At 41.2% G+C, this 15,232-nt stretch overlaps 1 protein-coding gene across 1 annotated transcript in view; it reads right to left on the bottom strand.

Annotated features, from left to right (window-relative positions):
* Positions 1-15,232, bottom strand: part of il1rapl2 (interleukin 1 receptor accessory protein-like 2) — a gene marked incomplete at both ends in the record, with an annotated part of 388,422 nt that overhangs the window by 185,590 nt on the left and 187,600 nt on the right. The window contains 2 exons of the mRNA XM_080008007.1: positions 437-540; positions 955-1,124. Coding sequence (XP_079864133.1) covers positions 437-540; positions 955-1,124 — 274 coding nt within the window. The remainder of the gene's footprint in view (positions 1-436; positions 541-954; positions 1,125-15,232) is intronic.

Raw genomic sequence — 15,232 nt, 5'->3', positions numbered from 1 at the left:
ACACTGAATTCACTGAATAAAAACTTTGTGATTAATTGTACACACAACAACAAGTAAGGCTTGCTAAATATAAGATAGCATTCCCCGGGGAGAAATCCATATATACGTCCAGTATATTACTTTTAGATTAATTTGAATTCCATGTACACAATCAAAACAATTAAATGATTCACAGGAGCCAGATATTGCTCATACACGTTTTTTTTAAAGGAGATAAGCACTGTTTGGGAGATTGTAAACTGCTTGAGGACGTGCACACGGCCACAACAATCTTCTTTATTTGTTGTTGGGTCCATTCAATTTCATGAGGCGCACAAACAGCTTATGTAATTTGATTGTGCGTGCATGCACACACACACTCACACACACACACACAGACACACACACAAGCACACACGCACACGCACATCCACGCTCACACACAGATGCAGGTTACCTCAGGACACAGGTGTAGAATCCATTGTCTTCCAGTTCGGCAGATCTGAACCAGATGGAGTCATCTTCCTTGCTCAGCCTGTGCCCCGAGAAGATTATGGGCTCCTGTAAAAATAAATCACATCAACCAGATATGCATAAAAGTTTGCATCACGTCAAAATGGTCGCTATCATGACCACAAAGAAAAGAAAACATTTTTGAAAGCCAGATAGCCTCAAAGATTGGGTCACATAACAATACATTTTGATTTTGGGTTCATTGGTATGGAAGAACCTGCCAAGACATGGGTCAAACAACTTGTTTTTACAAAGGTCCATGGTAGCCCAAATTATCCAACAGAGGTACAGTCCTGGGTTCAAGGTTTGTTACTCATCCACTGCTTGCAGGGACGCCTGATATCACCCTTTTAAAAGTAATGCAATGCTAAGAGAAAAACAAATGTATTTCAGCTATCTGAAAAAACTTCTAAAAAAGCTTCTATCTGAAAAAAACCCAAAAAAACTAAAAAAGGCATCTACCTCAGAGTCACCCTTGTTCTTGTACCAGATGAGGCGCAGCTTGGCGTTGGTAGCCATGGTGTAGTTGGTGCGGATGTAGCTGTAGAACAAGGCACACTTGACCCGCACAGGCTCCCCAGCCAGCACGCGGTAGCGCTTCAGATCAACCGACCAATCGATGCAGCCGTCCACTGTAATGGAGGAAGGGAAAGATCGACTTCAATCGATAGAAAATAAATGCAGAGCATTTGTGTCATTAAAAACTGCTTTTGCTTTGGGATTTGAGCGTTGTGAACATCTGTGATTCTTGGAAGCAGAATTGCGTAACCAGAGACAAAGAGAGAGAAGGTGAGGGCGAGAGAGCGAGAGAGAGAGAGAGAGAGAGAGCGAGAGAGACAGAGAGAGAGAGAGTGGAGGAGCAGCGAGACAGTTAAGTAAGACGGAGTGAGCGGGACGAAAGGCAAGATCCTTTCCAGAAAGATCTTCCATATTTTATATAGACTACATGAGTCATGAGCGCTAGAGGGAAAGAAGGAGAAGAGGAAAACAAAGAAGAAGAACAGGGGAACAATATTTTAGAGTGAGAAAGACAAAGAAAGAGAGAAAGAAGAGAGAGAGAGAAGCATAGAGCAGGATGTAAGGCGTTGAATAGGGTGCGATGAGGTCGTCTGGAAAAAGAACAGAACACAAGCCACGGACGGAGGACAAGTGCGGGCCAAGCAGAGAATGGAGAGCAGAGAACGAAAACTACACCCCCCCCCCACTAGTCTCTCTCTCTCACTCCCTCTCTGACCCCTCTTTGGCTGTCGGCATGTGACTGAAATGGTCGCGGCGTGTTCAGTTTTTGAACTGCCACCCTCAGGATGGGGGCGGTAGGGGGTGGAGGGGGTTGGAGGCCACGAAGTTCACGGTCTCTGGGACAGTCACCCCGAAGCCCCCCCCCACCGCCACCACCCTATGACCCCACTGCCACCTCTCACAGGCACATGCACACAGAGCGCACTCAGACACCCAGGACCCGTCATCCTCTTTAAGAAAAGAGGGAGAAATTAAATGAAATACAACCTCAGGCTCAGACGTATTTATCTACGCCCATTTTTGTCTCGTTTGAATGAACAAAGTCAGCAGCCAGAGCACTGTGCGAGGGTGGGAGGTCGGACATGTCACATGCCAACCTCACACGCCCACCTCACCTGCCCCACACTAAAAGAAGATAAATTGGGAAGACCTAAGGTTAATGTGCAATGCTCTGTCCAGGATCCAGTGGGGGTATAAAGTAAGCCTGGCCGAATACTGTGGAACAACTAGGAGGAAACTCGGCGGGAGTCACATAAAACACAGTTTGAGTGTAGTGTAAGAAGGATTCAAGCTTGGAGTCTGTAGGTAAACTCCCAAACTCACCATAAAAAGTTATGGTATAAGGAACATGTTGTACATACTATATGCATAGTGTGGAAGTTCTCCCTTAGAGGGGCAACAGACAACTTTTGCGCCTTTGTCGAAAAGTCAACAGGATCACTGTACGATGGCTCAGAGTGTTCCATGTAAATGATCAACACCAGGTTGGAAATAAAAGAGAAGGACAAAGCATGTTCACCAAAGAGGTTGATTTAAAATGTCACAATTTTAGTTTCATTTCATTTATTTTGGTTGCACAATGGCAGTCCCAATGCAATGGCAGTCCCAATGCGACAGTGGGATGGTGCAGGGTATACGCAGGTATACGGCGTATACCTACTTCTTGTTCAGTCTGTATTGGGTATACTCACTTTTGAATCCCCTCTGATGGCACCATTCGCTGAGTGCTCGGCGCGACAGTTTGACTGGTGGTTGTGTCGCAAGGCACGTGTGCAGTCCGTTCCACATCTACGTGGAAAGGCACTGGGCTACACTGTCTTTCTGGGTAAATGTACATTATGAATGGAGAGTAGGTATCGTTTCTTACGTATATGCTTTGTGGATTGAACACGTGTGTCGATGTCACTTGACGTCATCACGTCAACTCGAAACTCATAGCGCTCGCTTACGAGATGGCAGCCTTTATCCTCTTCTAAACTTTGAGAGGCTCTTATTTGAATGAAAGTTCTAGTGCTTCGAAGTGATTGAAGACACCTGGGCTTGTAAATCTTCACCAAACAAAGGGGCAAAATGTTTTCCTTCAAGTGGAATACCAAGAGGGACTGGCTGGTGCGCCAGCACCAGACTACCTGGTCCCAGAACCTGTTTAGACCGGGTACATTTGTCCTGAGATCCAATTTTAACCAACCTTTAAAATGTATTAATACCTGGACCAGTTTTTCTCTCCAGGGTAAACCCGTTGCCTTATAGAACCAATCCGATGCATGTCCGAGGTCATAATAAAATGCTCAAGTTTGAATTATTGAGTTTATTATTGGTGCCAACACCAGCATTTTGACTTCCACTGTGGATAAAGTCTCTGTATAGGCATGGATTGTATAGATGTATAACTGGATGAATAAATGATGAACGAGCGGTTGGACAATGATGCTGCATAACTAAATAAAATAAATCAATTTTATATATATATATATATATATATATATATATATATATACTGTATATATTTTTTGTTTATTTATCTATTTTTATTATTATTATCAGTTTCAGGAGCGGGGTGCATCATCACACAAAGCACACACAAAGCTCTATACAGTAAGTCCAAGCTTCTTCTCTCAAAAGTTATTGGCAGCCAGCGACTTGCACCCTGTCGACTGCACACATTCACAGACAACCAGCATAGACAATGGAGCCGATTCTGCGTTTAAAGGAAATTTGGAAAACCGTAAATTGTGCAGCGTTTCCTTTGGAGGATGGTGTCTTATATTACAAAAGTGGTAAAGTCGTAAAAACAGAAAATGAAGGTGTATAAATGTTATTTACCTTTCTGTAGATGGCCTTGTTTTTGTAATAAAAAAATTACAAATGTCTCACAAATGTTTTCATGAAAATGTACTTCCTGAAGATGGCCTTGTTTTTGCACTAAAACGATAACATATCTGGCGATCTTTATAAATATTGTTTTATTTGACAACTTTATTCATGTTATAAACTGTTACTTTGAATTTCTGAAGATTCCCTTTTTGTTTTATACGACAAAGATACCTGTCTTGGATCTCTATAAATACTGTGATACTGTGATAAATACTGTTGTTTTGTCCAAATGTTTTGGTAAACTTTTCAATAAAACAATTGCCTCACATATCCAAAATGACCATCGCCCTATTTTGCCAAAAAAAAAAAAAATAATAAATTATAAAATTTTAATTGATGTCAGTACAAAACACTGTGTTTTATGGAAAATCCAAAAACTGTAATACGTACCTAACACGTCTAAACTGGACTCTGTGTATTAGTGCCTGCAGCTTTTTTCAGCCTACCCAGACTGAGAGCTCATTGCACGTTAGTGCTCTTTGTTGCTGACAGGGAACGAATGTCGTTTGTAACGTAGGAGGGACAGTTTTTCGAACTTTAGGACTTCATATATAAGCGCCTGCATTTATGCTACCCTGCATGTGCATTCAGCAGCAAAGAAGGCTAAAATAAAATAAGTTCCCATATGCATGAATGTTCCCTTAAAAACACCCACTATAGAGATTATCTCCACATAAACAGTGGCTAATTATGTAGTTGTCTTAACCTATAGTCTGTGGGCCAGTATAAATAGATTGCTCTTCTGTGTCTAATGTTAATTCCATGATGATCCTTACTCCTTGAAGTCAAGCAGCAGAAGTTAAACAACAGTTTTCAAATATTACTGGCCCATTTTTGGCTGACCTAATGCCCAAGTAGTCTGACATGTCACTGTTTATAATAAAGGGCGTTTATCCTTTGCTGGATGGGCCGCTTAGAAAAACCTTTTTGGAAAACAGAATATCGAGGAGTATTCCCTCTAAGCCAATCTAAACGCTGATGGTGTCATTATTCTATAGCCATTACACTGTGCATTCAACATTAACTTCATAATGATATTGTCTATTGCTCCTTAAAATACTGACGTAGTACTAATGACTCAATCGAATTTATTTTGCAAGTACATTTAGACACCACAAAGGGAATCAGGCTCGGTGGATTGGTGGAGGACAGTCTACATAGCCTCAGCCTTAAAAACACAATCGTCAAAGTCCAAATTTGCTAAAGAAATGGACATACAATCTTTTGCATTTGTACAGACACAATTAACACAACTGGATAAAGAGTTCTGATGCAAAAGCATATTGCATATATTGTTTCGTTTCTATAACTGGAAACCAGGAGTACCCACCACAGCCGTGACCATGACACACAAGTGAGTAAAAGTACTCTCCCCCCTCTAATGTAAATTTGTATGTGGCGATGGTTCATAGACAGAGATTCACAGCCCACTATTTCAATTAATTCAGAGCGGATAATTTGAATTTATAGATGGCAAGATGTACATTAAGTCGCGCAGTCTCTGGAGAGATTTAGCACACATAGTTGAAAGGTTATATAGGTTATAAACAGTAATTGATTTGTATGTGTCCACATGTGTCTATGAATAACTAAGTGTGGGTGTTTTTCTTGTTTGTTAATGGGTCTGAATTTGGATTGTATGTGTTTGGCGCTAAAGTGTGTTTTAGTGTGTTTGTACAGCGAGCGAGTGTGTGTGTGTGTGTTGCGTGCGTGCGTGTGTGTGTGTGTGTGTGTGTGTGTGTTTTTTTAGGTCCCTATAAAGTGAATTTAGTGATCTGTTTCTGAACACATAACACATGTTAGAAGGTAATTTCTGAGAGCACATGGAGAGACTGAACGATGTAGTACTGAATTGTGGAGTTTCTCACCATTTTGTAGACCAGATTTTTTTAGGCATAATTTGATATACTTGGCGATTTTTTTAATCATTCAAATTTGGCTGGGTGGTTAATAACACATTTTTCCGTGGTGTGACAAACTCAGAAGACTAATTTCTTTTCACTTTTCGGGTACTTTAAGTAACATTAAAGGCACAGTAGATACTGGCTGTGGATTAATGAGGCAATGCAAATTGAAGGTGTGAAAACAGTGTATTCAATAAGTAAGTCATAAACGCACACAGCCCTGCTTAAACATGCATGCATGTACACATACACATACATGCATACAGACACACACACACACACACACACACACACACACACACACACACACACACACACACACACACACACACACACACACACACACACACACACACACACACACACCGATCACATTAATAGTAAATCGCATTACTCCGGTCTGGCGGGCTAATGCCTTTCTCCTTTAGACATTGCTTAACACAGATCATAAACACACACATACACACACACACACACACACACACACACACACACACTGACAAAAAAATGTCAGTGTAGAATTTCTGTTTCTGTGCGTGTGTGTGTGCGTGTGCGTGTGTGTGTGCGCTTGTGTGTGTGTGTGTGTGTGCGTGTGTGTGTGTGTGCATGCACGTGCATGTATTAATTGCATTGGTGAAGTGTTTGCAAAGGCAGACGGCTCCTTAAGTGTTCAAAAAATAAAATAGCTCGAAAATAAATGGCCAGGCTACAGAGCCTGGCAAAGCAAATGTGGAAAAACCACATTATTGACAGTATATATATTCTACATACACACACACACACAACCAAAGACGCGTGCAATACGTGAAATACATGTTTTTAAAGACTGGCTGCTGCAAGTCACTAATTAGTTGTGTCACTATATAAGTCTCTATGTAAGTCTTTGGGGGAGGGTCTAATTTTAAAATTCAATACATCAGACACAATTTTATATCAAGTTGTCTTTATTTCAGGACAAATTCAAAGTATTGATAGAACGTGTGGTGTATTACAGTTATTGTAATTTTTACCCTCATATGGTTTTAAATTGGTTGAAGAGAAACAATCAAACCCAAATTACAATATGCATTTACAGTGATTTATTGAAATCATTAGTAATGTCTCTTTTGTCTGGTTATTGACTCTCTGGACACCGACAGTTTGCTATTAAAAGTCACTAGAACATGCAGCGGTGTATCTACTACCAATTTTTTGTTTGGTGTATAGGTCTGTTGCCAACATTTTGTTTGTTTATGTAATTGGATAGGACTGTATATTTCATTTTTAGACTTTTTTATTTTCAGGTCTAATTTCTTTTATTTTATTTTATTGTTTTGCTGTTTTCTAAGGTCGTATCTGTCATAAATCATTAGGTTTTGTATATATTGGCAAATGTATATTTTTATTGTGTAGAGTTAACTGCTAGGTTTTTTGTCAATTTTTCAAATGTTCCCGTTTTCTTTTTTCATATTTTTATTGTATTGCGTTCAAGTGAGCTGCTGGCACATTTCCCTTCGGTGATGAGTAAATAATTCCCATTATTTCCATCCATCTATCTATCCATCTATGTATCTATCCATCTATCTATCTATCTATCTATCTATCTATCTATCTATCTATCTACCTATCTCTATATCTAGAAATATTGTGAGCTTCCCGTTTTCCTAGATTTGACATAGCACATTGCACAGACAACGTGTGCAATTCCCATTGCGCACATTGCCTGACCGACTGAGAAGCTGCAGTTGAGCGGTCAGGTTCTCACTTGTAACATTTTAATAAGGCCTGACATGAAAGATAGAGAACCTATCCTTTAAACCTAACTTTAAGTTCACAGTTAAGAATACATTCCCACCATTCTCTGCATTTGCCATCCCATCAGACAGAAAACAGGAGGGAACGAAATTTCCAACTACACAACATTGGGAAGTTTAGGAGAAAAAAATATATATTACAGAAAAAATATATTTCTCACTTCTTTTATAGCAGGGTGTCCATGTTAAGCACTGGGCTGTCACTCGGAGGGAATGCCGTTGGGTCTGTGTCTACTGCCTCAAACAATCCGATCCCCCCATCCCAGTAAAACCAGCCTGAGCTGCTGCCATCCCAATAAAAGAATGACCTGACCATGACACACACACACACACACACACACACACACACACACAGTATACTTTTTACAAGGAATCAGCGCCTATCACAAAGCAGTATGCAGTGAGCACTGAGCTTTTAAATGTAAAGATGCAAATTAGAATTTAACATTGTTAACAATGAGGGGACCAACAGGACTGTTGAGATTCTTATTGTCTGGGTGGTGAGCATATACATGTGGGTGTAAGAGCGACAGAGACAGAGACTGTGAGAGAAATGCAGATGATCAATGCTTTGAATGATGTTTCCGATGTCTTATAGAAGACAATAGCCTTTCACTATGTTACGTAGTTTTTAAAACCCATTGTCTTTGGTCTTTTAGGGACTCACTCAGAGCTTGCATTGAAGAGACGTTGAAGAGTGCTTTTTTAAAAGGTAATACTGTGTTGTCAAGACCAGACCACATTCCTTCTTGACTCAACCTTGTGTGGCGATAACCCCAAGGATAACCCAAGGGGGCTTGACAGAGAATTGTTGTTTGTTTTATAGCACAGACTGTATCTATGACCGGAGTTTGACTGATAATTCATTGTATGAGAGAAACACCAGGGGATATGACTGGGGGACATAGTATTATGCCAATGGCACACAAGCTCTCATCGGTATAAAATCCTCTTTGGCAGAAACTAGGTTGGAATGAACAGCATCATTGATTTGAAGCATCTTTCTCTTTATTCTTCAGAATAAATATTTTTACTACTCTCAGTTTGTTTCCTGTAGCGAAAAAGGTTTGCCTCACTGACCACACAGTGAGAATTCTCCAACAAGACACAAGTGTGATCAGGCCAAGTGTGACCAGAGGAGTTAGTGTTATCACAGCTCTTGTCTGTCTTGACTTGTTTCTTCCCTTCTGAAGATTCAAATTCTGTAAAGTATCAGAAAAAAACAAACTACGAAGAATTTTGTTTGGTTAATGTAATAAAGCTTTCAAAAACATTATTTTATGTCATATTTTCATCATAAAGCTGAAGTATATCTGCATAGTATTTTAATTACTCTCAATATAAGGTGACTAAAAATGGCAACCATTTTTTTCAGTTTCGGCAACCAAAAGCTGATGCTTATGACTTTTAAACGTTAGTGTTGAGACCTGGGAAGACAGGGCGAAATAAGGAAGAGAGAGAAGAGAGAAGGAGGTAGAGGGAGACTTTGAAATGAACAACAGAGCAAGTACATAAGGAATGAGAGGTGATGAAAAAATGGATGAGCAATAGTGTGAGAGAGAGAGAAGAGAAAGTGATGGAGAGGGGGAGAGAGAGAGAGAGAGAGAGAGAGGAAATGAGAGAAACAGAATGTAGCTGAGTGTATTTGCCCCTGTTCACTGGCTTGTGCTGATGTTCAATTTTGAACACAGCTCATTTGACGATGCTCCGATCAACCCCGAACACATATGGAGAATGTGTGTGTGTGTGTGTGTGTGTGTGTGTGTGTGTGTGTGTGTGTGTGTGTGTGTGTGTGTGTGTGTGTGTATCCAGCCAGAGAGAGAGTGTAGGAGGTCCCTTTCGAGAGAGAGAGAGAGAGAGAGAGCAAACTCGGCTTCAATTTTCAAAATGATTCCTTTAAATGAGTTGCACTCTTGTGACAACTAAAGAAATCTCTTGGCCTCTCTTTCAGGCATACACACAGACACACAGACACACAGACACACACACACACACACACACTCACACACACACACTCACACACACACACACGCACACATTGGGACCAATTCAATCTATTTTGTGGAGTGTATGAATATGGTAATGCAATGTGGGTTATGGCATTCATTCACCGCTATGGAGTTACAACAGAACATAATCAGTAATGTAGCTTGGAAGGCAATAACACACACACACACTAACACACACTAACACAAACATACACACACACACACACACACACGCACGCACGCACGCACGCACGCACACGCACCAGAGTTTAAAAAAAAAACTTTTAATCAAAGGGCCTGTCTGCATTAATGTGGGGGCCACATTTTACCTACGTGTGGTCCTCCAATTGATAGGTCTGATATAAGACATTTTCTACCCCCCCAAAAAGATGGACGTCAGGGGGAAATAAGGAAGGTAGAGGAGACTGAAATGAACAACAGAACAAGTACATGAGGAATGAGCATTAGAGAAAATAATGGATGAGAGATAAAGAGAGAAAGGGAGCTGGGTATATTTGCTGATGTTCAATTTTGAACACAGGCACGCATGCACACACACACACACACACACACACACACATACAACCACAAACATAACTGACACACACCAAAAGCACACAACAATGCTGAATAAATTGAGTTGACCACTATTTGCCCTCTGTCTAACATTACCAAACAGAATGAAATTTATCTACTCTCATTCTCTCCCTATTTCGTCAACGTACACACACAGGCGCGCACGCAAGGACACACACACGCGCGCGCACACACGCACACACACGCACAAACACACACACACACACACACACACACACACACACACACACACACACACTTATCAGATACGTAGTGATGAATACAGACTCTGACAAAACAGTCAAACACGCACAAATATATTTGCACCAAATAAGCCTTATTGTCAACAAGCCAGTGACATTTAAACAAAAAATGATAATAAAAAAACAACAAAAAAACATGCAATTATTTTACAGAAACGTGATTTGATTTTTATGAGCATCGCTTCGCATGGCTGTGACTGCAGTGTTTGAGTTGAGCTGTAACTCTGGTTGTCCATCAAATAGATCGATATAATAGAAATAAAGCGTGTGTGATTCCACAATGGATCTCTTATACATCTTTTTTAATCTAGGGTAGGGTTCAACTATTTCACCATTTGAAATAAGTTGTGTTCCCTGTGGTTCAGAGCGTGCATCCAGGGTATATATATCTTTTGAATACTTTCTAGTTCATGTCTTTAATCTTTTGTTTAGTTTAGTTTATTTGGGGGATTTTTTTATTGCTTTTTGTTCATTTTTAAATTGTTTAATATTTTATTGTTTGTATAATAAGGTAATGGTATATTGCCCACTTTCTATTGTTTTGTATCGTATTGTTTTGTTTTACCAGTAACAATATATTTTTTACCCATCATAACAAATTGCTCGTTAAAATAGCTTGTTGATAGTGTAATTTAAAATGTTAGTACTAACAACAGTTAAAGGCATGAATTAATAAGTACTAGTACTCAATTAATAATGACTAGTAAAATTGAAATAGGAACTAGTAACAATTGGAATAGTTACTAGTATCTAATAAATAAGTACTAGTACCAAATACATTTTGACAAGTACAACTAAAATTGTTACTGATAACTGTTGTAATAGCAACTAGTAATTCAAATATAAATATGAGTAAGTTTTAAAAAGTGACTAGTTCTTCCTCTGGATTAAATGTTAAAAGGGCTTTCCATACATGCACCCACGCTCACGTCTGAACATTTCACAAGAGATTATTTTTTCGCCACTCGGGTCAGAGCAGATGGAGAGAACGAGACAGAAGGAGCTAAAGAATGACGGAAAGAAACAATGGAAATGTCGGAGCAGCGCGTGGGGAGAAAAGAGAGAACCGTTTTGTTTCGAGGGACTGACTAATGAAAAGTAATGAGCAGCAGATGGATTCAAAGAGAGAGAGATTGAAGAAGGGAGGGAAAGGGTCGAGACAAGTTGAGGGAGGACTTAATGATGGAGAAAGGGAGGAGCAGAGAGATTGATGGTTGAACAAATGGCTGCCGCACTTGCCACCGGGCGGGTCCTGCCTGGTGAGGAGGGGTCCTTGCTTTTCATGGTGCTTACTCAGCGATCTCCTGGGTCTAAATTCAGCCATTTTGGGAATTTTTTTGGGGGGGGGTTGTTGATTTAACAACCCACTACACAAAGATAAGAGCAATTTGATTAAGAGCTGAAAACCCTTTTGCATCCAATGACAAAGTCAATACATTAGATAGGCGCTCAGTTCGGGTATTCGACGAGGAGTTACTTTGATTGGCTCAAGTGGCCATGCCCCTTCTCCCCTCCATCTGAAAATTGTTTGAATTGTAATGATTGAATGGGCTGAATGGGCTGATTATTACTAGATGGATTCAAAAATTTGAGAATTTCAAATTTTGTTGAAAGTTACTTTTTATAATAATGAGCTATGATAAAATATAAAGCATACAAATGCAAGTCATCACCTGTTTTCCATGAGAATGGATGGATGGATGATGGATGGATGGATGATGGATGGATGGAAGGAAGGAAGGAACGCAGGATGGATAAATGGATGGAAGGCAGAATGGATGGATTAATAGAAGGAAGGAAGGATGGAAAGAAGAAGGGAGGAGGGAAGGGGAGATGGATGGATCGAAGGAAGGAAGAATAGATGGTTGGATAGAAGGAAAGAAGGAGGAAAGGAAGGTGGATGGATAGAGGAAAGGAAAAATGATGGATGGATAGAAGGGAGAAAGGCTGGAAAGAAGCAAGGATAGAAGGAGAGAAGCGCGGCAGGATGGAAGGAAGGAAGAATGCATGGATAGATGGAAGGGAGATGTGATGGATGGCTTTAAGGATGGACAGATCGAGACAGAAACAATGAGTGATGAAGAAATACCACAAAGACAAAGAGGGTGGCGCCGGAGGAGGGGCAGGAGGGAGGCAGAGCGCACAGCAGACAGAGATAAAAGAGGGGAAGACAGACGGCAGGAAAGAGAGCGTCAGAAGAGAGGGAGGTTACGTGGCAGGGGAGTTGCGACGTGGTGATGTAAACGGCATCAAAGTACAGTCAATTAAGGAACACACGGGTGACACTCAAAGACAAAGGGGAAAAGAGAGAGAGAGAGAGAGAGAGAGAGAGAGAGAGAGAGAGAGAGAGAGACGCAACACAGGGAAAACTTTTTAGTCTGGAGATGAAAGGTCAAAACAGAGAAGAGAGGGAAGAGAGAGAAACACAGCAACCAATCAGTCAATGTGTGGGCCTTGGTGGGAAAAATATACAGTCCTAAAATATGAATTACAAAATATATATATACATAAAAAAATGACTTCTGTGTATATACCCTGTTTCTTGCCTGCCATTTGTCAGTGTCGATGGGAACATACACACACACACACACACACACACAAGCACGCAAGCACATGTGCACGCATGGATGCACAGGATCCCCCTAGCGCTCCCCTATTCATTAATAAAGGGAAGTAGCAGCACACCTGTTCGATGACAGCCCCCCACAGAGAGAGAGGGAGGGACGCGGGAGGGGGGAGCAAGAGCGAGAGAGAGAGAGAGAGAGAGAGAGAGAGAAAGGCTATTAAAGATGGGGACCATTTCCGAGTATTTCCGAGTTATTATTTTGGTAATTTGTGGTTGAATTATTAAATGTTGAAAAACATGAAATGGATATAACTGTTATTTTACTGTTATTTCAACAATTAATGGCTTGATAACACCTTATAAATAAATCGGCAGATTTCTCTACTACACAAATCAATTGCTTGACAAGTCAGTTTGACAAGAGCCCACGCGTAGTGACTCCAAGCAGCATGGAGACCTTATAAACAAAACAACAAACATTATAGATGTTTTCGATGTAAACCAGGCTTGGTAATTAAATATTTTCACGAAATACATCTTTTGAATGGACCTCTATGCGAATTTACGCTCTAGTCTCCGCTTGCAGCCCGGAAAAATAGAGCCGAGGCGTAAAAAATGGGACGTGACGTGAAGCCGACGTGACGCTCTTGGTGGGAACTGGGGGTTAGTCGTTAAGTTGTTTAGCAACACCCCTTCACAAAAAGTCCCGAGTCTTTTTCCTTGTGAGGAGAGGAGAGAGAGAGAGAGAGAGAGAGAGAGAGAGAGAGAGAGAAAGATGGAAGGACAGACAGATAGACAGACTGACAGAGAGAGAGAGAAAGACAGGCAGAAATCCAGACAGAGAGTAACAGAGCGAGCGTTGGAACACGCCAGCCGCCGGTTTAATGAACTCCTTCCGCTGTCACACCCCGCCGTGACAGGACTGACGACCCTTTGGCTTTCACTTTCCCTTCCCAAATATGTCCTCCATCTCTCCGACTCGTCTCGCTTCCGCATTCCCTCTCTCTCTCTCTCTCTCTCTCTCTCTCTCTCTCTCAGTCTCTCTCGCTCCGTCTCCATAATCACGTTGTACTTCCGTCTCTCCCCTCACCTGCCTGCTGTATTGCTTTTTTTTAAATTTAATATTTAAAAATCTCGTCGACGGTGAAACTGCTCAACGCCAGCTCAAGCAGCCAGTAGCTGTCAGCCCTCCACAATATGCCAGGGAGCAGGTCTTAATCTGTCAGCAAATGGCAGAGCAGGGTTTACGGCTTGTGCGTGTGCGGGTGTGTTTGCGAAGGACCCCGTGAAGGCCAGTCACAACAACGGATTAACCGATGGCTGGAGAACGCCTCGGCGAATATGTGTGTACTCACGCACGTACACAACTACATACGATACGAGCTGTGTTTACAGGTGTTCATTTACGTTACTGGCATCCAGATCTGCATGTCTAGGACCTGTCAAACAACTTTAGGCTTCTTAACAATTAGGGCCAGTTCACGTGAAGCGCCCTAAAATACTCGGCGGGCTGCTGAATCATTTCATCAAAGCACTCAGAAGGTCACACCTGGAGGGCGGAGCTGCGTTTGCCAAGCAAACAAAACCCACCACGGCTTTGCACAAACTTTTTCCTGTTAAACCTCTTCAAATGTACAACAGTAAGTGCACACTCACACATCATAATACAGTATAAAACCCAGCAATCATAAGTACAAATGGCTACAATAAGTTACTGTTGATTGTTGATCCGGGCCATTAGCAACTTAGCTCTAGCCTTATCGTGACCACTACAACGTGTGCGCATGCGCACACACACACACACACACACACACACACACACACACACACACACACACACACACACACACACACACACAGAAACAGGACAGAACAATATATGTGTATTAATATTGAAATTATCCGCCTTGCGTCTGCATGTAAGCAAAAGTGACCACTACATTGTTTTAAAAGGCTGTATTGAGATATTTAAGCCTAGATCTAACATTACTAGATTGTTGTTTGACAGACGTCTCGAGTTCAGAGCTTACAGTATATCCCTCCAGCCATTGTTCCGTCTATCGGAATCTAAATCATGTCAGCTGGACAGGTTGTACAGCTCCAGGATCCAAGCCTCTCATCCATATTGACAAAGGGTACTGCAAATTGGGCGGACTGGATGTTGTGATGGAAGCTGTGGCTGATGGGTTATTTCATGTCGAGCGACATGCAGTGCGCTTACGGCTTTCTAGGAAGTTGAAATTACATTTAATCCCAG

The sequence above is a fragment of the Zeus faber genome (genome assembly GCF_960531495.2).
Source record: "Zeus faber genome assembly, chromosome: 10".
NCBI lineage: Eukaryota > Metazoa > Chordata > Actinopteri > Zeiformes > Zeidae > Zeus > Zeus faber.
Note: the sequence above shows the minus strand (reverse complement) of the source record. Positions and strands in the feature narration are given on the sequence as shown.